At 43.8% G+C, this 24,552-nt stretch overlaps 1 protein-coding gene across 3 annotated transcripts in view; it reads left to right on the top strand.

The window, feature by feature from the left end:
• LOC144694493 (STE20-like serine/threonine-protein kinase) overlaps positions 1 to 24,552 on the top strand; it is a 160,926-nt gene that overhangs the window by 100,378 nt on the left and 35,996 nt on the right. For all 3 annotated transcript variants that reach the window (XM_078564981.1, XM_078564980.1, XM_078564979.1), the window contains exons 8-12: positions 275 to 406; positions 8,202 to 9,425; positions 14,926 to 15,056; positions 16,635 to 16,758; positions 19,941 to 20,120. In XM_078564981.1, the coding sequence (XP_078421107.1) occupies positions 275 to 406; positions 8,202 to 9,425; positions 14,926 to 15,056; positions 16,635 to 16,758; positions 19,941 to 20,120 (1,791 nt within the window). The remainder of the gene's footprint in view (positions 1 to 274; positions 407 to 8,201; positions 9,426 to 14,925; positions 15,057 to 16,634; positions 16,759 to 19,940; positions 20,121 to 24,552) is intronic.

The following is a 24,552-nucleotide window of genomic DNA, read 5'->3' as shown; positions in this document are numbered from 1 at the left end:
CCTTTTTGAATTGCGGCAGTCAGTGTGGTGTTAGTACACCTATAGTGCTGATAGGGAGGTAGTTCCAGGATTTTGACCCAGCAACAATGAAAGAACGGCGATATAGTTCCAAGTCAGGGTGGTGTGTGGTATGGAAGGGAACTTCTAGGTGGTAGTGTTCCCATGCCCTTGCTGTCCTTGTCCTTGGCTATAGAGGTTACAGGTTTAGGATGATTTTGAAATACTGTGTGTCTCTTGAGTATTTGTTCCTAAATCTGCTCCTCTTTCTCTGCAGCACCCATTTGTGGTGAATGTTGACAGCAGTAAGCCAGTGAGAGAGCTAATTGCAGAAGCAAAGGCAGAGGTCACAGAAGAGATTGAAGAGAGCAAGGAAGATGAAGAGGAGGAGGATTCTGAAAATGCAGCAGTGAGTATTAGATATGCCTCTCCAGCAAAGTCATGTCCAATAATCAGAAGTTTGGCTGATAAGGTAGTGGTTAACTTTCTTGCTTCACAGCTTTGCGTCCACAGGCTGAAGTCCATCATCTTGCTAGCTCTTATACACAACCACCCACCAGGTCGTTAAGTGAAGCATCTTGACCTGGGTAGAGGACACTAATTTGTCAGCACCTGAATGTCATCAGCCTTTTAAAATGGGAATAAAGAGCACTGTTCACAGCGTGGAGATAATTATCAAGTAATCCAATAGGAAATTCAGAAGAAAGTTATTTCCCAAACAGGGAATGAGAATATGGAATGTGCTATCACAGTGACTGGTTGAAATGAATAGTGTAGATGCATTTAAAGAGAAGCTAGACAAGTATATGAGGAAAAAGGGACTAGAGGGTTACAATGATAGATTTAGATGAGGAAAGATGGAAGGAGGCTCGAGTGGAGCATAAACAGCATAGGGTGGCATGTTTTAGTGCTGTATATTCAATGTAATCCTATGTAATCATGCAGGTGCTGGTATGAAAAAGGTGCAATTACATTGGTTGGTGTAGTCTATAGGCCACCAACTAGTGGGAAAGCTATAGAGTAACAAATCTGCAAGGAAATTATAGAGAAATTATAGAGTAGTCATAATGGGGAACTTAAATTATCCAAATATAGACTGGGGTAGTGGTAGTGTAAAGGGCAGAGAGGGGCAAGAGTTCCCAGTGTGTGTTCAGGAGAATTTTCTACAGCAGTATGTGACAGTCCAATGAGAAAGGAAGCAGTGCTAGAGCTGGTTCTTGGGAATGAGGTGGGTCCAGTAGATCAAGTGTCAGTGGGGGAACATTTAGGGAACAGTGATCATTGTATCATAAGTTTAGAATAACTATGGAAAAGGACAATGAGCAATCCAGAGTAACTGGGGGAAACCAACTTCAATGGGGTTGGAATGGATCTGGGCCGAATAAGTTGGAGTCAAAGGTTAGCAGTAGAAACGGTAGCTGAACAATGGGCTAACTTCAAAGAAGAGAGAGTTTGGGCACAATCAAGCTATATTCTCTCAAAATGGAAAGGTAGGACAAACAAATCCAGAGCTCCGTGGATGACAAAAGAGGTAGAAATTAAGAAGAAAAAGTGTACTGATGACAGATGTGAGGTAGAAAATACAATTGAGAACAAGGCTAAATACAGAAGATTCAGAGGGGAGGTGAAAAAACAAATAAGAGAAGCAAAGGTGGAGTATGAAAAAAGACTGGCAGGTAACATAAAAGGGAACCCCAAAGCCTTCTCTCGGCATATAAATAGTAAAAAAAAATAGTAAAAGGGTGGCGAAAGGAGGAGTAGGGCTGATTAGGGAACAAAAAGAGAATTTACACATAGAGGCAAGGGACATGGCTGAGGTATTAAATTAATACTTGCATCTGTCTTTTCCAAGGAAGAAGATGCTACCCAGGCCATGGTGAAAGAGGAAGAAATTCAGTCACTAGAAGGGTTTAAAATTAATGAGGAGGTGGTACTGGATAGGTAGTCTGAATTTAAAGTTGACAAGGCACTGGGACCGGATCTGATGCATCCAAGGATACTGAGGGAAGCAAGAGTAGAAATTGCGGAGGTACTGTCCATAATTTTTCAATCACCCCTTGACTCGGGGTGGTGCCAGAGAACTGGAAAATTGCAGATATTTCGCCTTTGTTCAAAAAAAGGGCAAGGATAAACCTAGCAACTGCAGACCAGTCAGTTTGACTTCAGTGGTGGGGAAACTTGTAGAAACTATGGCCAGGAATTTCCCCTCAGCGATTTGGGGGTGGGGCCCCCTCGCCGAGGGGAAAATGAAGTGGGATGACGTCGGGAGGAATCCCCAACGTCATCCCGGGCCATTTAAATTCTTAGGAAGGCGGGCGGACAGCGAAATCAGCTGTCCGCCCGCCAACCTGTCAATGGCCAATTGAGGCTATTGACAGGCTAGTTAAAGTACTTAAAGACCTGCCCGGCCAACCTTAAGGCTGGCGGGCAGGCCTGGAGCCCCAGCGGGCTTCTGATTATTCATGAAACTTCATCCACTGGCGGGATGAAGTTTCATGTCCGTTTTGAGCAAAAATAATAAAGTTATGTGTTCTTTATTAACATGTCCCATCTCGTGTGACATTGTCACATGAGGAGGACATGTTAATAATTTTTTATTGTTTCTATTTTTAATATTTTTACCACTGTCAGTATTCTCCCTGAGACAGGACTTTGCCTTAGGGAGATGCGCGCGAAAGAGCGCACTTTGACAGGTGGGGAATCCCTCCACCCCCCCCTTCCCGTCGGGGATGCCGCTGGGTGGGCCTTAATTGGCCCGCCCACTCAAAATGGCGGCGGGCCCCGTTTCAGTGGCGGGGGGTCGGCTGTCCGCCCGTCGCCAAGCCGGTGGGGCCCGCACGCCATCCGAGGGCAAAATTCTGCCCTATAATTCAGGACTGAATTAATTGTCACATGGACCAATGTGAGTTAATTAAAGAGAACCAGCATGGATTTCTAAAGGGAAAATCATGTTTAACTAACTTACTAGAGTTTTTTGAAAAGTTAACAGAGATGGTTTATGAGGGCAATGCTGTTGATGTGGTGTACATAGACTTCCAAAAGGCCTTAAGATACAATGCCGCACAACAGACTGGAGAAAAATTATAGCTCATGGAATAAAAGGGACAGTAGCAACATGGGTACCAAATTGGTTGAGTGACAGGAAACAGAGAGTAATGGTTAATGGATGTTTTCGGGCTGGAGGAAGGTTTGTAGTGGAGTTCCCCAGGGGTCGGTATTGGAACTTTTGCTTTTCCAGATATATTTTAATGACCTTGACCTTGGTGTACAGGGAATCATTTCAAAGTTTGCAGATGATCCAAAACTTGGAAGCTTTGTAAATTGTGAGGAGGACAGTGTAGAACTTCAAAAGGACATAGACAAGTTGGTGGAATGGGCCGATAGGTGGCAGATGAAGCGATAGGTGATTAATTTTTGTAGGAAGAACATGGAGAGACAGTACAAAATAAGGGATATAACGCTAATGGGTGCATGTGCGGAGGGATCATGGGTGTATATGTGCAAAAGTTATTAAAGGTGGCAGGACAGGTGGAGAGAGCAGTTAATAAAGTATACAGTATCCGAGGCATTGTTAATAGGGGCATAAATTACAAGTGCAAGGAGGTTATGTTGATCTTGTATAAGACACTAGTTAGACCTCAGCTGGAGTATTGTGTACAGTTCTGGGTGCTGCATTTTAGGAAAGATGTGAAGGCATTGGAGAGAGTGCAGAAGAGGTTTATGAGAATGATTCCAGGGATAAGGAACTTGTTATGTAGATAGATAGGAGTGGTTGGGACTTTTTTCCTTGGAGAAAAGAAGGCTGAGAGGAGATTGGATAGTAGTATTCAAAATCATGAGGAGCCTGGACAGGATAGTTAGGGAGAAACTCCCCATTGGTGGAGGATTGAGAACCAGAGGGCACAGATTTAAGGTAATTGGTAAAAGAAGCAAAAGTGATATGAGAAAAAACTTTTTTACACAGTGAGTGGTTAGGGTCTGGAATGCACCGCATGAGAGTGTGGTGGAGGCAGGTTTAATTGTTTCTTTTCAAATAATGCGCAGGGTTATGGGCAGAAAGCAGAGAATGGCAGTAGGTTGAATGCTCATTTAGAGAGCCAGGGCAGACATAATGGGCCAAATGGCCTCCTTCTGCACTGTAACAATTCTGTGATGATACATTTAAACAACGGGCAGATCTTCGCCAATCCGTGGAGCACAGTGACAAACTGTGGGTGCGGTATGTCTGCATAGATCCACTGAGTGATTGGAATGTCAATATGCACCGGGTGCTGTGTGGTGTCTGCTCATGTATTCAGTAAATACTTATGGGAGAAGGGCTGGATTGGCAACAACTCACTGTGGCAGGCATATCCAAAGCATGTGTAGGAAGGGTTGTATACTCCATGATTGAAAAGCCTGTGGATACTTACCATCCAGGTTCAAACAGTCATTTGGATTATTAAAGGTTTGCTGTAGCTCAGAGGGACTGATATTAGGAACTCTTGTTTATATAAAGAGCAATCAGCAAATGGAGTGGATTTGGAGAAGAACATGGGAAAGCCAATGGTGTGTTAGCCTTTATTACAAAAGGATTATAGAATAAGAATGAAGTCTTATTGTAATTGTGTGGGACATTGGCAATTCCACACCTGGGGTGCTGTGTACAATTTAGGTCTCATTACCTAAGGAATTGGATCTGAAAGGAGTGAAACAAAGGTTCACTAGACTGATTCTAGGCTGGGGGAATTGTCGATGAAAAATTGAGGAGACTAGACCTATATTCTCTGGAGTTTAGGAAGAATGAGAGCTGATCTCATTAAAACATGTAAAATTCTTAAGGGGCTTGATAGGTTAGATGCTGGGAGGATGTTTCATTTAGTTGGAAGTCCAGAACACAGAGTCATATTCTCAGGATAAGGGATTGGCCATTTAGGGCCAAGTGGAAAGAAATTTTTTTCCACCAAGGATTGTGGATCTTTGGAATTCTCTATCCCAGAAAGCCTTGAATGCTGAGTCGCTGAGTGTGTTCAAGACAGAGATTAATAGGTTTTTGGGAATCAAGGGACATGTGGCCAGAGTGGGAAGATGGAGTTGTGGAGTAGTCTCAAAGGGCTGAGTGACCTACTCCTACTATCTCTTATATTCTTATGTAGAAACAGGAGGAGACCATTCAGACCTTCAAGGCTGTTCTGCCATTCATTTAGATTGTGGCTGATGTGCACCACAACTCCATTTACCTGCCCTTTCTTCATATCCCTTCATACTGTTACCCAACAAAATCTACTTGTCTTAATCTTGAAAGCTCCAATTATCCACCACCATCGACAGCATTTTGATGGAGTGAGTTCTAGGCTTTGACAACCCTATGTGTGAGGGGCCTAGATAGGGTAGACAGTAAGGACTTGTTTCCCTTAGCTGAAGGGTCAATTACCAGAGGGCATAGATTTAAGGTGATTGGTAGAGGGATTAGAGGGGACATGAGGAAAACTTTTTTCACCCAGAGGGTGGTGGGTGTCTGGAATTCACTGCCTAAATTGGTGGTTGAGGATGAAGCACTCAACTCATTTAAAAGGTACTTGGATCTGCATCTGAAGTGCTGTAACCTGCGAGGCTGCTGACCAGGTGCTGGAAAGTGAGTGGCTAGTTTCTTTTTCATCTTTTGCTGGCTGGCACAGACATGATGGGCTGAATGGCCTCTTTCTGCACTGTGACTTTTCTATAGTTCTATGGGAGTGAAGACAAAATCCCTGGAATTATTTATCTGCCCACTTGAGAGAGTAAAAGACTACATGCATGCTAAACAGCAGAAACATCACCTAAAGAGTCTAGACGGGGCTAAGTGATACCTCAACCAATGGATCAAATCTAAGCTGTACATTCCTGCCATATCTCATCATGAATGTTGGTGGACTCTTAAACAACTAACAGAAGGAGGAGGCTGCACAAACATCCTCATCCTCAATGATGGGGGAGCTCAGCATATCAGTGCAAAAGACAAGGCTGAAGTATTTGCAATCATCTTCAGCTGTAATTGCCAGATGGATAATCCTGTTCTCCTTCTGAGGTTCCCAACATCATAGTTCAATTGGCTGGACGGCTGGTTTGTGATGCAGAGTGACGCCAGCAGTATGTGTTCAATTTCCGTACCGGCTGAGGTCATCTACAAACAACCTTGCCTCTCGCCTGAGGTGTGGTGACCCTCAGGTTAAACTCACCACCAGCCATCTCTCTCTAATGAGAGAGAGCAGCCCCTGGTCCTCTGGTGACTTTCACTTTCAGATGCCAGTCTTCGGCCAATTTGATTCACCCCACGTGATATCAAGAACAGGCTGTGTATATTGGATGCAGCAAAGGCTATGGGTCCTGACAACATCCCAGCTGTAGTACAAAAGATTTGTGCTCTAAACTAGCTGCACCCCTAACCAGGCTATTCCAGGTCGGCTACAACACTGGCATCTACCTGACAATGTGGAAATTTGCCCAGTATGTCCTCTCCTTGGAGTTTTCAGGAAAATTCTAATTCGGCCAATTACCACCCATCTGTCTATTCTCGATCATCAGCAAAGTGATTGAAGGTGTCTTCGATAGTGCTATCAAAGTGGCCCTTGCGCAGCCACAACCTGCTCACTGATGCTCAGTTTGGGTTCCAATGAGGCTCCAGGCCTCATTGCAGCCTTAGTCTAAACATGGACAAAGGAGCTGAATTCCAGAAATGAGGTGAAAGTGACTGCCCTTGACATCAAGACAGTATTTAACAAAATTGAAGTCAATGAGATTCAGGGGGTAAACTCTCCACTGGCAGGAGTCATACCTAACACAAAGAAAGATGGTTGTAGTTGTTGGAGGCCTATCATCTCAGCCCCCAGGACATCGCTGCAGAAGTTCCTCAGGGTGGTGTCCTACACCCAACCATCTTCAGCTATTTCATCAATGATCTTATGGTAACGGGAGATCAGAAGTGGGGATGTTTGCTGGTGATTGAACAATGTTGATTCAACATTCCCAACTCTGCAGATACTGAAGTTGTCGGTGCTTGCATTCAGGCTAGGGCTGCAGAATAACATTCATACCACGCAAGTGTTAGGCAATGACCATCTCCAATGGTAGAGAATCTATTCATTTCCTCTTGGTATTGAATGGCATTGCTATCCCTGAATCCCCCACTATCAACATCCTGGTGGGGGTTACCATTAACTAGAAACTTAACTGGACTAGCCATTTAAATACTGTGGCTACAAGAACAAGTCAGAGGCTGGGAATTCTGCGGAGAGTAACTCATCTGCTGACTCCCCAAAGCCTGTCCACAATCTATAAGGCACAAGTCACGAGTGTGATGGAATACTAGCCTGGGTGAATGCAGCTCCACAACACTCAAGAAGCTCGACACCATCCAAAATAAAGCAGCTCACTCTATTGGCACCCCTTCCACCACCTTAAAAATTCATTCCCTCCATCAATGACGCACTGTGGCAGCAGTGTGTACCATCTACAAGATGCACTGCAGCAACTCGCCAAGCCTACTTTGACCACACTTTCCAAACTGCTGACCTGTATCACTTAGAAGAACAAGAGCAACAGAAACATGGGAACACCATCACCCATAAGCTCTCCTTCAAGTCACAACACCGCCCTGACTTCAAACTATATTGCTGTTCCTTCACTGTTGGCGCCCCAAAATCCTAGAATTTCCTCTGTAACAGCTCTATGGGTGTACCTACATCATATGCAGTGCAGAGGCCCAAGGAAGTGGCTCGCTACCACCTTCTAAAGGGTACTTAAGAATGGATAGTAAATGCTGGCCTTGCCAGTATCACCCACGAATCTTCCATGAACGAATATATAAAGGGGGAACAGTACACTATTTTACAATAGTGAGTTGGATGATCCAAATGACCTTCCTCAGTAACTCCACTTGATTACACATCAAGGGACATCTTTCTGTCCTTATGTTTCCTCCGACTCCATCTTCTAGTAGAGATGGTGGGCAACAAACCTTTGTTGATGTTGTTCTGTGTAGCTATTGTAATGTGTGATATAGACTTTCTTTGTATGAATGCCTGTGTGTGTGCAATCTTTATGCCCTGATGTGGACTCGGTGTAGGAATGTCTTTGTTTCGTGGACAGAACTAGCTATGAGTAGAACAGTAAAATAAATTAACTGTACCTGTATAATTATGGACTTGAATTAAGCAACAAAAGAGTTTAATGCTGTTTTCCTCTAGGTTTTGCCAGGACACAAACGTGCCCCATCAGATATCAGCACAGCCAGCTCTGAGGACGAGAAACTCTCCCAGTCTCCCTCAATCCTTGAATCTGTTTCTGAGAAAATAGAGTCAGAGCCTGTAGAGGAAAACACAGACAAGGTCAGTGACAAACTGTCGGATGAGGGGATTGGTACCAGTGAAGGGGAGAAGCCTGAGAGCGACAGACTGATGGAGAACAATGCTTCCGACACCAGTAATGAAGAGGTGCAAGGAGGTAGTGAGAACCTGAATGCTGAGGCTAGGAAATTCGTGCCATCTGAAGAGAAATCTGAGACAGAGGAGCCAAGTGTAGAGACCCCAGGAGCTGAGGATAGCACTGAGGAACATCTGAAGGAACATGAGGTACACAAGGATGTTAGAGAACCAGAAGAGGAAAAAAAGAAAGAGCCAGAGGTGGAAAAAGAAAATGCAACTGGAGAGGAAGAGAAAGTGACAGTCACAGAGCCAAATGAAGGAGAGACTGAGAGAGAGAACAGCACAGAGGCTGAGAGGGAGAACAAAGCAGCCAGCTCTGAACTGAGAGAACCCTTGGCTGTGACAGAGCCAGAGAAAGTTGAGGAAGAAACAGTGAAAGAAGCTTTCACTGTAACAGAGATTTGCGTGCAACCAAAAGAGGATGTAGCTGAAGATGCACTGAACGTGACTGCTGGGGAAAGAGAGCAGGAGGAGGCAGAGACAACTGTAAACACACCAGCAGTTCCCAACGAAGAAACAGAGCAAGAGAAACAGGCAGGTGACCTCCAAGTGAACTATGCTACACAATCAGAGGAAGGCGAAAGAGGTCCTGAGGTAGAAATTGTAATTGAGAGTGGTGTAAATACAGAGGACACTTCAGAGACGGAGGCTGAGGCCAAGACACAATCTGAAACTAATCCTTCCCCAGCAGGGGTAATGCTGAATGGAGAGTTATATGAGGCACAAGGTGTCATGCCTTACAAGGTGAAGGAAGCCGAGAGTCCAGAGGACATAAAGTTGGAGATAATCCCTGAAATTAATATCACAGCAGAGGAAATGAAGGAAAATGTGGACCCTGCTGCTCAAGCTAAAAGCATCGGTAAAGAGAAAGAGAGAGATGCAGATTCTGGGAGCGGGTCAATGGCAGACAACAACAGCATTGACTTAAGCCTGTCTATTTCCAGTTTCCTGTCCCGCAATAAGGAGACCGGATCCATATCACTCCAGGTAACAAACCAAAATCAGGAACAAAAAAACACAACTAGCCTTTATTTAATTCATATATCGGCGGTAGATGGGATGCAGATTTCAGGTTACTATCAGGTCAGCCATGACCTGATTAAATGTTGAAGCAGGCTCGAGGGGCTGAATGGCTTACTCCTGCTCCTTGTTCATATTTGATTTTTAGTTTGTTGGAAAGACTGTTATTGACTATCACTGGTTACTTTTGAGAAATGATGATTGGCCTTTGTTGAAATTTTTAGTGGTTTGGTTGAATTAGGCCCTTCAGCCATTTGACCTCATGTTTAGCTGAATAGGCAGATGGGACCTCAGTCTAAACCCTGACACAAACCACAAACCTCATGATTAGTATTGCATTGGAGTGTTACCACAGGTTGTACACTCAAGTCATGACCTGGGGCTAGAATCCCCAACGTTCTGACCCAGGGTCTTAACTCAGATTGCAATGAATGTATGTGTTACAGTTTTATACTGTAAGTCGCTCTTAAATGTCACTAGTTGTTGCTATTAACGAACTCTGCATCCTCTATGATATGGATTGCACCTTTACTGCCTAAGGGATCAAAACATTGAAACAAAAATAAAATACTGCTGATGCTGGAAATCTGAAATAAAAACACTTAATGCTGGGAATACACAGCAGGTCAGGCAGCATCTATGGAGAGAGAAACAGAGTTAACATTTCAGGTCGATGATTTCTCCTGCTCCCAGACCTCCAGCAGTTTTCGTTTTGAAATAGAGTTCATAGAGTTATGCAGCACAGAAACAGGCCTTTCAGCCCATCGTGTCCATGCTAGCCATCAAGCACCTATCTATTCTAATCCCATTTTCCAGCACAAGGCCGTAGCCCTGTATGCTATGGCATTTCAAGTGCTCATCTAAATACTTCTTAAATGTTGTGAGGGTTCCTGCCTCGACCACCCCCTCAGGCAGTGTGTTCCAGATTCCAACCACCCTCTGGGTGAAAAAAATCCCTCCTCAAATCCCCTCTAAACGTCCTGCCTCTTACCTTAAATCTATGACCCTTGGTTATTGACATCTCCACTAAGGAGAAAAGCTTCTTCCTATCTACCCTATCTATGCTCCCCCCGCAATGTTGCATACATCTATCAGGTCCTCCCTCAGCCTTCTCTGCTTTGAGGAAAACAACCCTAGTCTATCCAGTCTCTCTTCATAGCTGAAATGCTCCTGCCCAGGCCACATCTTGGTGAATCTCTTCTGCATCCTCTCCAGTGCAATCACATCCTTCCTATAGTGTGGCAACCAAAACTGCACACAGTACTCCAGCTATGGCCTAACTAGTGTTTTGTACAGCTCCAACATGACCTCCCTGCTCTTATATTCTATGCCTCAGCTAATAAAGACAAGAATCCTATATGCCACCTTATCTACCTGTGCTGCTGCCTTTAGGGATCTGTGGACATGTACACCAAGGTCCCTCTGATCCTCTGTAATTCCTAGGGTCCTACCATTTATTGTGTATTCCTTTGCTGTATTAGTCCTCCCAAAATGTGTCACCTTATACTTCTCAGGATTAAATTCCATTTGCCACTGCTCTGCCCATCTTGCAAGGCCATCCAAATCGTTCTGTAATCTAATGCTTTCCTCCTCACTATTTACGACACCACCAATTTGTGTCATCGACGAATTTACCGATCATACCTCCTATATTCACATCTAAATCATTAATATACACTACAAACAGCAAGGGTCCCAGTACCGATCCCTGCGGTACAGCACTCGTCACAGGCTTCCAATCGCAAAAACAACCTTTGACCATCAGCCTCTGCCTCCTGCCACTAAGCCAACTTTGGATCCAATTTGCCAAATTGCCCTGGATCCCAAGGGCTCTTACCTTCTTGACCATTCTTCCATGCGGGACCTTGTCAAAAACCTTACTGAAGTCCATGTAGACTACATCAAGTGCACTATCCTCACCTACACAACTAGTCACCTTCTCGAAAAATTCAATCAAATTTGTTGGACATGATCTTCCCCTGACAAAGCCATGCTGACTATCCCTGATTAATCCCTGCCTGTCCCAAGTGGAAATTAATCCTGTCCCTCAGAATTTTTTCCAATAGTTTCCCTACCACTGATGTTAGATTCACTGGCCTGTGACTACCTGGTTTATCCCTACTACCCTTCTTGAATAATGGTACCACATTCGCTGTCCTCCAGTCCTCTGGCACCTCTCCTGTGGCCAGAGAGGATTTGAAAATTAGTGTCAGAGCCCCTACAATCTCCTCCCTTGCCTCACATAGCAGCCTGGGATACATCTCACCTGGGCCTGGGGATTTATGCACTTTTAAGCCCACTAAAACCGCTAATACCTCCTCCCTTCCAATGCTAACTTGTTCAAGTATATCACAGTCCCCCTCCCTGATTTCTACACCTACATCATCCTTCTCCATAGTGATGAAAAGTAATCATTTAAAACCTCACCTATGTCCTCCGACTCCACGCACAGGTTTCCACTTTGGTCCCTAATGGGCCCTACTCTTTCCCTGGTTATCGTCTTGCCCTTAGTATATTTATAAAATGCTTTGGGATTTTCCTTTATCTTGCCTGCCAGTGTTTTTTCATGCCCCCTCTTCGCTCTCCTAATTACCTTTTTAAGTACCTCCCCACCCCTCTACACTTTCTATTCTCCTCTAGGGCTTCTGCTGTTTTCAGCCCTCTGTATCTGCCATAAGCCTCCTTTTTTCCTTTATCCAATCCTCCATATCCCTTGACATCCAGGGTTCCCTGGGGCGACTTGCTGGTCCTACGCTTCACCTTTACGAGGACATGTTGGCCCTGAACTCTCGCTATTTTCTTTTTGAATGACTCCCACTGGTCTGATGTAGACTTTCCCACAAGTAGCTGCTCCGAGTCCACTTTGGCCAGATCCTGACTTATCATATTGAAAATCTACCTTTTGCCAATTCAGAACCTTTATTTCTGGTCCATCTTTGTCCTTTTCCATAACTGCCTTTAAATCTTAGAGTTATGGTCACTATCCCCGAAATGCTGTCCCACTGATACTTCTACCACTTGCCCGGCTTCATTCCCTAAGATTAGGTCCAGTACCACCCCTTCTCTTGTAGGACTTCCTATGTGCTGGCTCAAAAAGCTCTCCTGGATGCACTTTAAGAATTGCACCCCCCCCCTCCACTCTAAGCCTTTCACACTAAGACTATCCCAGTTAATATTGGGGAAATTGAAATCTCCCTATATTATTACCCTATTACATTAACACTTCTCTGAGATTTGCCTACATATCTGCTCCTCTATCTCCCCCTGACTGTTTGGAGGCCTATAGCGCACTCCCAGCAAAGTGATTGCCCCCTTTTTGTTTTTAAGTTATTTCCTTATGGCCTAATTTGAGGAACCTTCTAAGATACCATCCCTCCTTACTGCAGTAATTGAGTCCTTGGTCAATATCAATAGTGCAATGTCACCTCCTCTTTTACACCCGTCACACCTGAAGATTCTTTACCCTGGAATATTGCGCTGCCATTCCCTCAACCATGTCTCTGTGATAGCAACAATATCATATTCCCATGTGTTAATTAATACCCTCAATTCATCTGCCTCACTTGTAAGACTCCTTGTGTTAAAATAGATGCAATCCAGCCTGCATTATTCCCTGTGCCTTAACAGGTCTATATTTGCTCTGCCTTCCAGACTGACTTAGCTTCTCGACTATATTTGGCTGTGCATCATCCCCTACTGTACCTCCACTCTGAATCCCATCCCCCTGCCCAATTAGTTTAAACCCCCCTGCAATACACCATCCTGGAGCCACATCTATAGCCACAGAAGCACTGTCTGCACCCCTCACTATTGAGTCTCTTACCACTATCGCTCTTGCACTCTTACTCCCCCCCCCCCCCCCCCAACCCACCCACCCACCCGGTGGACTTGGCTCTGACTGCACTCTCCAGAGGAGCCTTCATCCTCACCACTTTCCAATACTGAAAAACAGTTCTTGAGTGAGATGCACTCTGGGGCTTTCCTGACTACTTACCTGCCTCCCTTCTTCTGACTGGTGATTACCTATTCCCTCTCTGACTGCACTTCCTTAAGCTGCGGAGTGACCACACCTAAAAATGTGCTATCCACGTAACCCTCAGCCTCGCGGATGCACCTCTGTGTCTCCAGCTGATGCTCAAGCTCCAAAACCCGTTGGTCAGCTGGTCAAGCCAGTGGCACTTCCTGCACATGTGGTAATCCAGACTGCAAAGAGTGTCTAAGAATTTCCACATTCTGCAGGCTGTACAACTGAGCTCCCTTGCCATACTTTTTGTTTATTTTTAATTAAAAGACTATTTCCTTAAATTTAAGCCAAGTAGAAAACTATTTAGGTTTTCTTAAAAAAAACAAATGCTGAGACTCTTACCTTCTGTAATGCCGCTTTAAAGTGGAAAAAACAACTTACCCACTACCTACCTATTAGCTCTCTCCCTTGACCAGACGTCACTCCTTTCAATTTCCAGTGCCGCCAAGTGTTTGAGTGAGAACTGGCTCCCTCACAGGTAAACTCCTGCTCCTCATACAGCCGCTCCGCTCCCTCACAGGTAAACTCCCCTCCCAGGGCCTTCCTCTCACACTCTCTTCTAGGTGCTGCTAACTGCCTGTCCCAGAGTCCTCCTCTCGCACTCTCCTCTAGGTGCTGTTAACTGCTTTTTCCAGGGCCCTCCTCTCATACTCTCCTCTGAATCCTTGCTCCATACACACAGACATAGGCTATTCAGCACATCAACCCTTTGCTGTGTTCTTTTCCACATGAGCCATCTACCTGGCTCTGACTCAGCCCCAACCCCAAATCTCAGGGACATGTTCATTTGCATAATGGGGGATGGTGGGTACCTGTGCCTTTTGTCACTCTGCAATTGATTGTCATAAGAAAACTAGCATTGAGGGCCCGCTTCCACCAGGTTCTTAGCCTGCTACCCTAGTGCAGCTTGAAGGTGCATTTGGACTTTGCACAGGAAAAAGTGTTTCCTAAATTAAATGCAAGTTGTTGTTTTTGTGATCAAGACTTACATGATGGGTATTATTAATTTATTTAGTAATTTGCTTGTGATTTAATGTTCCATATTTTGAGATAACCCACCCTACAAGCACATCAGTGCACTGCTAATTCCGTGTGCAGACACTTGCTTTACTGTGGGCGGAATCTCAATGACAAAAAATAGATGTGGCCCTGGTCAGTGTGAGAATTGTGAACAAAGAGCAATGTTGTACTGACACAGCAGACGGGCAGCACCAGGACTGTCGCAGCAGACAGACAGTACTGGGACCGGCACGGCAGGCAGCACAGCGACTGGCACAGCAGACAGGCGGCTTGGACCGGCGCAGCAGGTGGGCGGCTTAGGGATCATCGCAACAGACAGGTGATACAGGGACCGGCGCAGCAGACAGGTGGCACCGGGACCGGTGCAGTAGATGGACTTGGTGTTTCACTCACTTTGTTTCTGTATTTATGTTAATTTATCAGGAAATGAGGCAACAGAAAAAGACATTGAAGAAAACACGTAAGTTTATGGTGGATGGTGTGGAGGTAAAAGTTACGACATCAAAAATTGTTACAGATAATGACAAAAACAATGAAGAAATGAGATACCTCAGGTAAGAGTCTGATCTCTGATCATTTTTGTTTAATGTTAATTGTAATGCCAGTTTTCTACCCTGTAGGATTTTATGTTGGAGTAAATGACTTTTTGATTAATTTCTAATCATAGTTCGAGATTATCCTTCGTGAGCATCCAACCTGAAATTGTATTTGTTAATAATATTTAAATCCCTGGTATTTTTGTAGACCAGTGATTTTACAGTAATTCCCCTAGGCAAGCCTTTCCCACCAATTTTAGGACATTGTATTCTCTGTAACCTGGCATTGCAGATTTACAAGGATTAATGATTTATTTCCCTACTTCTAGAAATGTACTTCCTAGATTAAGGAAAGGCCTGTGTTTAAAGAACACCTTATCACCTCTCTCAGATAGATTCCATTGTTGAATGTTTGGCAAATTCAGTGGAATTGTGGTGACTTCTTATTTACATAAATGCAATCTCAATTTGTTAATGAATATTAAACTCAGACTGGAGTGTTTCAACCTGTAGCTAATGTATTTATAATTAATAGAAACATGAAATAGGATAGGTTATAATAATATTGAAAGTGCAACATATTAAAATAAACACAGCAAGAAGACGTGTAATTGACTTGTTTTTTTTTTATTCATTCATGGGATGTGGGCGTCGCTGGCTAGGCCAGCATTTATTGCCCATCCCTAATTGCCCTTGAGAAAGTGGTGGTGAGCTGCCGCCTTGAACCGCTGTAGCCCATGCAGTGTAGGTACACTCACAGTGCTATTAGGGAGGGAGTTCCAGGATTTTGACCCAGCTGTTACTGTTTGTAAGAATATTCTTCGATATGAAAAGAAAGCTTCTACTACTTGCTGGAAAGCATTCTATCTCTAAGTAAAAAATACTGCCTGTTTTTAGCCTCTGTCACTAGTTTCAGAACTGGCATTTTGATTGGAAGCATAACATATTTACAGAGCTTGCACAAAGGAAAGAAAACATTACTTGGTTTTATATGTCAGAGCTTGGAAAATACTGAGCTAAAGCAAAATCTTCCTTTTTTTATTAATCCTTCTGAAGTCAGGTTTGAGAAAAACTGAATATATTGTATTTAAACATTTGTGTTGATGAAGCTAATATAATATCTAATAGAAATATGAGTATGGAGCTCAATGGAATTTACATGAGACAGTAAGCAGGAGAGTATATTTGTGCCTGCTAAGATTCAAATTCATTAACAAGTTTGTTCGCTGAGTTGTAAGCAAACATTGAAACTAAATCAAGAATTATCTTCAAATTGCTGGAAAATACTGTTGCTTCCTTTGTTGTTGTTATTAATAATTTAACTTACAAAACCAAAAAGAAATGGTGTAAAGGGCACTGTCTGCTTCTTCAGCTAAAAATAAATCTGAACATTTTTAAGTTTGTGTTAGGCAGTGGTAGTTTGGAAGCTGGAATCAGCTTTTGACAAGAAGCTGCAGCCATATCTGTCCCTCAAATTCCACCTTAAAATTTATTGAGGGAGAGATGTTGATGGACCTGCAGTTGGACCTCTAATTTCCAGGAAGTTTTAAAGAACAGTCTTTGAATGTCATTGCTGAGTCTCCGCTCTCTCTGTAGGCGTCAGGAGTTGCGTGAGTTGCGGCTGCTTCAGAAAGAGGAACAGCGCACACAGCAGCAACTCAGCAATAAGTTGCAGCAGCAGCGTGAGCAGATCTTCCGCCGCTTTGAGCAGGAGATGACAGTGAGTCTAGAAATCTGCATGGATGTGTGATCAACAAGAGTGTCTCTAATAAAGCATACTAGCAGCATAACATAGCTCTGATTCTTTACCCCGCTGTTATACTCCAGAAAGCCAGTTGTTGGAGAATAGAACTGGAGCCAATCTTTACAGACTTTTATAAGCATTTATTTAGAGTTACACATTAGAAGTATGCACTTCCTTACCAAACAACCACAGTTTTGTTCTTTATCTATTCATAATCTTTTGATTAAACCAAATAAACCAAATTAACAAATTACGGGTAAATTAAAAGGCAGCCCCTTAAAGGGATACTGCAAAAATTATAAATCTTCTTTCCCCGACTGGGAATCGAACCGAGCACAAGTGAATCCTCAGTTGATACCCACCACCTGAATGCAATTAAACACAATTAATGTGTAATTAACGCACATTCCTATTCTGACCTCTTTGTTCTCGGCCTCTCGAGTTCTGAAGCTCAACATAAGCTCTAAGAACAGCACTTTATTTTACAACAGGCACTTTACAGATTCCCACACTTAATATTGAGTTCAGCAATTTCAGATTGTAACCTTTTTCCCCATTTTTCTGGATGACAGCAGTTCTGGACCTATTTTTGTTTCTTTACTTGGCCCCATTATCCTTTTGCTTTGCACCATAATCACTTTTGTCATTTAATCTCTCCTATTTTCCACCCAAAGCCTTTCCTAGCATTCTCTTCCCTCTTTCCCTGCCTCTGTCCTTGCTTAAAACCTGATACATCTCTAATTTTTTTCACTTTTAATGACAGGTCATTGAGCTGAAATGCTAACTCTGATGCTAAAATAATAGATGCTGCCAGTCCTTTCTGTTTTTATTATACCAGGCATGGCTACCCAATAAAGCGAATGCAGGGGAGTAACTATTTGTAGGGAAATGTAGGTAGGTCCATCAGTTTGTGAGGGGAATATCAGGGACAAGGGACGAACAGTCCTGTCTGCAGTGAGAAAATTGGAAGAACTATGCAGATTGCAGAAACATGGAAATTTAGGCCCTTCTTACCTATGCTAATGTACTTTATTCCAGCTGCTATAATTGATCTAGCATTGATCACCATTTATAATAAAACATTCCATATTCGGATAACTCCTTGTGGAAAAAGTTGCTCCTGATTTCCCCCTACCCCCACAATATGGAGAACAGCAGTGGCCATTGTTCTTTGGTAGCCCACGATCTACCACTTGCCAGCCTGAGAAACATTCATTAATGCAACTCTTTGCTCTCTGCCTGTCACCCATTTCTCAATCTGTATTTTCCCTTACATGTTCTGGGCCCTATTTTCTATAATCAATGTCTTATACAGAAAGGCCAGGCCCTCTCAGCTCCTCTTTCCTATTTCTTTTTGTCTAGAGCACAGAAATCTAGGCTGACACTCCCAGTGCATTGCAGAGAGTGTTGCATTGACAGAAGTGCTGTCTTTCTGATGAAGTGTTAAAGTGAGGCCCCATTTATTCTCTCAGGTGAAGGTAAAAGATCCAATGGCAACTATTTCAAAGAAGAGCAGAGAAGTTATCTCTGGTGAGAAACAGAGTTAACGTTTCAGATCAATGACCTTTTTTGAGATGAGGAGAAATTTCTTCACCCAGAGAGTGGTGAGCCTGTGGAATTCGCTACCACAGAAAGTAGTTGAGGCCAAAACATTGTATGTTTTCAAGAAGGAGTTAGATATAGCACTTGGGGCAAAAGGGATCAAAGGATATGGGGAGAAAGCAGGCGCGGGCTATTGAGTTGGATGATCAGCCATGATCATAATGAATGGTGGAGCAGGCTCGAAGGGCCAAATGGCCTACTCCTACTCCTATTTTCTATGTTTCATCAGAACTTCTGAGGAAGGGTCACAAACCTGAAACATTAACTCTGTTTCTGTCTCCATAGATGCTGCCTGGAATGCTGAGTATTTCCAGCATTTTTTGTTTTTCTTTTAGATTTCCAGCATCCTCCCTGTTTTGCTTTTGAGTCATCTCTGGTTTCCTGGCCAATATTTATCTCTCAATCAACATCAGTAGAAAAAGAGATTATCTGGTTATTATCACATTGCTGTTTGTAAGGCTTGTTGTTCACAAATTGGCATATTTCATATTTACAACTATAAGGTGCTTTGAGATGTCCTCAGGTTGTGAAAGGCTCTATATAAATGCAAGTTGTTCTTTGTTTCTATTCATAGAGTATAAGAATTTTCACAGCCCTCATTTATGTATTTTGTCTTTAGTTTTGTTGTCTGCTTCTTCTTCATCCTCTATTTCAGCCTAATTTGACTGTCACTCACCAGTCAGTCTCTTTATCTTTTACTGGAATTTCCCTGCTCTGCTTTGCCAAGCTACATTTAAATATCTCCCGCATTTTCACCATATCGCTCAATAATCCAGGCTCAGTATTTTGTCCTTCCCCAGTGTGTTTTCCAATCAATCAACCTTGTTTCTGTCTACTTTTTCCTTTTCGATTGTATAGTTAAAGCTAATTATTTTCTGATGGTTATCCCTAATTTTCCTCCTCCCTTCATTTGCTATCTCTGTTCGGCAACTAAATTCCAGTATTCTAGCTTTCGTTTTAGATTTACAAACAATCTTGAATGCATTCTATAAATCCCTGACTATTTAAATTCCTACATGTTCCCCAATCTATCTCTGGATAGTTAAAGCTTACCCTGATGACTATTATTTCTACATACCGCCCTAAACTGTCTGGAAATTTTGTCTTCAAATACTTTGAACAATGTAACCATTTGTAAGAGACCCAAATAATGTAGCAGTACCCATTTCATTTGTTAGCTCAATGTGCATAGACCTTTGGTAATACAGTACTGGCAGTATCTTCCTTTTCTAATCCTGGAACCTCCTCAATCACTGACTCTCTGACTCTCTGCTTTGCTTTTCTTGATACTTCTTTTCAAAAAAAACAAGTTCTCATCCAGAATGTTTAGCTCTTATCATGATCTTGGTATGGTATTTTAATGGTTATATTACAGGACCAACCATCCACAGAGCACAGGTTTAAATCCTGCAATGACAGTTTGAGAATTTGAATTCAGTTTAAAAAGAAATCTGGAAGTAAAATATCATGTATAAGTGACCATTTTGAGGTCGAATTGTTTGTTATTAAAGACCGTTTGACATCAGCTTATCTGGGCTTATCCTGTTTCCCTTCAGAGTAAGAAGCGTCAGTATGACCATGAGATTGAGAACTTGGAGCGGCAACAGAAGCAGACGATTGAGCGCCTTGAACAGGACCACACTACACGCTTGCGAGATGAGGCAAAGAGAATCAAAGCTGACCAGGAAAAGGAGCTGTCAAAGTTCCAGAGCATGTTAAAAAATCGCAAAAAAGAGGTAAGAGACAACATGAGAGGAGAGAATGTGGTCTGGACAGGAAGCAGTGCAGGTTGATGCACTATTCAAGGGGAGAGTAGTGCATGTCAGCACGCAGCCAGGTAAGGGAGCAGTGCAGCTAGTACATAGTCCAGGGCGGGTGGAAGGCGGTAACTGTGTCTGTGCAATGCTCGCATTGAACCCCTCATATTGGTGGCAACTAATTGGCTGATTGAGCCGACTTGCCAACCAATCTGCACCCCTTTTCTGTGGTATAAATTCTTGTGATTGTTTGGAATTTGGCATTCTTGTGTTTGTCCTGATGAGTGCAAGATGAAAAGTTTCAGTATCATGTCTCTCTTTACAGCAAGATTCAGATTCTGTAAATGTTCACACTGAACTGGAGATTAGAGTTAGACCTAAAACACATTCCAGCTCTCTTGAGAGTACGAGAACTAAGGAGTTTTAACAGGTTGAAGTTTACTAAAATCAAATGTTGCAATGTTGCCGTTTCAAACTACAATATGTAATGGAGATATTCAGATTGATAATGTGGCTGTATCTTGCTGCTTGTGGTCCATCTGTCATGATCTAACTCTTTACCATGGGCTAACTCTGCTGACTAATGGTAATTTCCTGTCTTGATATACTCACCTACTCAGTTACCTGCTCTGCACTTCACAGTTTTAAAATGTATCATTCTAACCTGAACCAGGTTTTCCAGTTGCTCAGTAACAAATGCCAAACTCTAGGTAAAGCTGGGAGCAGAAGAGTTTTAAGTACCATGTGGGCGATATATGCAGTTAAGAATAGTTGATGTAAAGGTAAATCATCTAAATGCAAAGATCTCAGTTTCTGCATTGAGAGTGACGCCATTCTGGCTCGCAATCAGAGCCACAGTGAATTCAAATCAACATGGGCCCCTGCTCCTACCATTATCCATTGCCCTTCTGGAATGTGGAGATGGATAAATACCACACAAGGAACTGTTGCTTCTATGCGTTTGAATAGCATGTTGATATTCAAGTTCACACATGAAGAGTGGTTGCTTAGTCAAGATTCTGGTGAGGTGTTGGGGCCTGTGCCCCACCAGAATCTGCACCTTCTGGAGAACAGGGGATACAACAGGAGGAGCATTGTGGATCAAGCAACAGAATTACAGCCCGTTTGGAGACACTCATATAGTAAAACAACCCACCAGATCAGAGACCAGTTCGTGTCAGAGTAACAAATCCCACCAGATCGGAGATCAGTTCATGTCATAGAATCATTACAGCACAGAAGGACGCCATTCACCCATCATGACTGTGCTGGCTCTCCTAAGGAGCAATTCACGTACTGCCACTCCCCCACCCTTTCTCCACACCCCTGCACATTCCTCCTTTTCGGATATTTAGAAAATGTAGAAAAATTTATGGCACAGAAGGAGGCCACTCTGCCCCTCATATCTGCGCCAGCCGATAAATGAGCTACCCAGTCTCTAATCCCATTTTCCAGTGCTTGGTTCACAACCCTGGAGGTTATGGACTTCAAGTGTATATCCTGACACCTTTTTAAATGAGTTGAAGGTTTCTGCCTCTATTCCCCTTTCAGTCAGCCAGTTCCAGACCCCCACAACCCTCTGGATGAAAATCTTTTCCTCATCTCCCCTCTAATCCTTCTACCAATCACGTTAAATCTATGCCCCCAAGTCACTAACCTTTCTGCTAAGGGAATTAGGTCCCTCCCATCCATTCTGCCCAGGCCTCTCACAATGTTGTACACCTCAATCAAATCTCCCCTCAGCCTCCTCTGTTCCAAGGAAAATAACCCCGGCCTATCCAATCTTTCCTCTTGCTGCAATTTTCCAATCCTGGCCACATCCTTGTAAATCTCCTCTGTACCCTCTCCAATGCAGTTACATCCTTTCTGTAATGAGGGGATCAGAAGTACACATAGTACTCCAGTTGTGGCCAAAATAGTATTTTAGATACATCCAGCAGGACCTCACTGGTCTTATATTCTATGCCCCGGCTAATAAAGGAAAGTGTTCCATATGCCTTTTTAACCGCCTTCTTGACCTGCCCTTCTACCTTCAGCGCACTCCAAGGTCCCTCACTTCCTCTATACCTCTCAGTATCCTCCCATTTATTATGTATGATGTCAGAGTAATAGATCCCACCAGATTGGAGATCAGTTCTTGTCAGTGTAATAGATATCATCAGGTCGAAGATCAGTTCGTGTCAGAGTGATAGATCCTACCAGATCCGAGATCAGTTCATGCCAAAGTAATAAACCCCACCAGATCGGAGATCAGTCTATAACAACAGCTTCAAGATCAGTATGGATGATTGGGATGCCTTTGATATTCTACCATTCAATAACATGCATAATCTGGCTTTACATGGAGCTGTAAATTATTCTTGTTGAGATTTTCCTAATTTTTAGAGCTCGAATCCCAAGTCTTCTTGGAAATCCTCCACTAACTTCAGATGACATCACATTGCAGATTCTGACTGCTTACTGATCAGTCCGGAGTCTCCACACTACTTTTCTCTCTGTTGTGTCGCTGATAACTCTGTCTTTATTTCTTTGTACTAACCCCAATCTCTAGTCATTATTTTTCACTTTTAATAAATGGGAAGAAATTCACTGCCCGGTGGTCTACAGCCAACACAGTACACTGTTGGCAAGAAAGACTGCCGGAGTTCAGGCTGGAAACTGCCCAGTAACAACCCTCCTGTCCATCTCTAACCACCACTGCATGGACAGCTGCTCCTCACTGGCAGGGTGCTTTCCTGGGTGCTCTTTGATCTTGCTATATAAGTGGTCTGTGGGTCAGTGGCTGCCATGAGATCCCGTTTGTCCATCTGATACTTTCCTTCCGTTTGATAGTCTGGCCTTTTTCTCACTGCAGGGTGAGCTCTGGGTAACATCATGGAAAGGCATTCTTACTCTGTCAGCTTGTGGCTAACTTTAATCTCTGTCTAGCTTGGCAATCAGTTCCTTCTAAGCCTCCAAGTTGAATGGCAACACTGTTACTGGACAAGGACAGAGAGGGCTTTGTAGGCCTGCTGGAGTTAGACAGCTAAGGTAAGCCAGTCATCCTCATAAACTATGAGTGATTGGTGTGGGCGGCTGTCACTTTGATATGTCCTTGCAGAGATTGGAGTGTCACTTTCATTGGAGGTGTCTTGTCCTCCTGTTCTACTTAGCAACTGGGTGTGGCGTATGCAGAATGTGAAATGGCACCATTTGACTACATTGTAGAGGTTCTGCGCCCATCAGTACCCCTACCCACCTTGCACTGTGCCCACCAGGCCCCATCTGCACCTTCCAGTTCCCCTGTTCTGCACCCACCAGCCCCAAACCTCTCTGCACCTAACAGCCCAAACCCTCTCTGCACCCACAGGCCCCCTCCTTTGTGCCCACCAACCTCTCCTTTGCACCCACCAGCCCCGTCCTGTGGGCCCACCAGCCGCCCCGCCACCCGCCCTCCCCCCCACTGCTGTTCTGCACCCACCAGCACCCCCACACCCACCCCCAGCTCCATTCCCACCCATTAAGTTCTGTTAATGAAACTTTCATTAGCAGTTCCTGGGATAAATCTTGATCACAAGTTGGATCAGGATGAGGAAGGCCATGCAACACATTCTCACTTGTTTTTAGAAAGAACCTACACCATCCCAGAACCCAGCTGTCCCTTGAATGATTCTAAGGTTTTGCCCCCGTTGCCCTCTCTGGAGTGCATTCGTTGTGCAGTTCTCTCTGTGTGAAGAATGTCCAGACATCACTGTTCAATTTGGCTTTGAGCAGAGCTGTGTGGGCAGGCCTTGCCATGTTCCAGGCTGCAGTGTGTTTTACCATGGTACTGATGTGCCGTCAAATATGAGTTTAGGAGAACAGTCAGTGTAGAGGGAGCTTTATTCTGTATCTAACCTCGTGCTGTACCTGCCCAGAGAATGTTTGATGTGCCATTAGAGGAAGCACAGAGGCCAAGAATTACTTGATGCAGATACTAAGTTCAAGGTAGGAAGATATTATATCCCCCAATCTCCCCGTTGATCATGGAATTGATTCAGAGAACGATTCCTCTCCAGCCCTGTACTGCTGGTTGGGAACAGTTCTGTTTGTACAGGTAAGTCTTGTATGGATTGGCCCTTTGGTATAACGACGCGATGTTGCATTGTTTTGTGTTAGTGAAAGACTGGTACCAGAGGCAGACATATTATTTGTACCGTTCACGTCCATGGTAAGGTTGGGTAGTGCTGAGCATCACAGTTTGATTTTCACAGTAGTTCAAGTAGTAACATGCCCTGTGTCCCCAGCTACCCTGTGTCCCCAGGCATCCCAGTATGTCCACCGTGCCCGGGCGACCCAGTGTGTCCACCGTCCCCGGGCTGCCCACTGTCCCCGGGCGACCCAGTGTGTCCACCGTGCCCAGGCGACTCAGTGTGTCCACCGTCCCCGGGCT

Source organism: Cetorhinus maximus, chromosome 20, assembly GCF_964194155.1.
Source record: "Cetorhinus maximus chromosome 20, sCetMax3.hap1.1, whole genome shotgun sequence".
Classification (NCBI taxonomy): Eukaryota; Metazoa; Chordata; class Chondrichthyes; order Lamniformes; family Cetorhinidae; genus Cetorhinus; species Cetorhinus maximus.
Note: the sequence above shows the minus strand (reverse complement) of the source record. Positions and strands in the feature narration are given on the sequence as shown.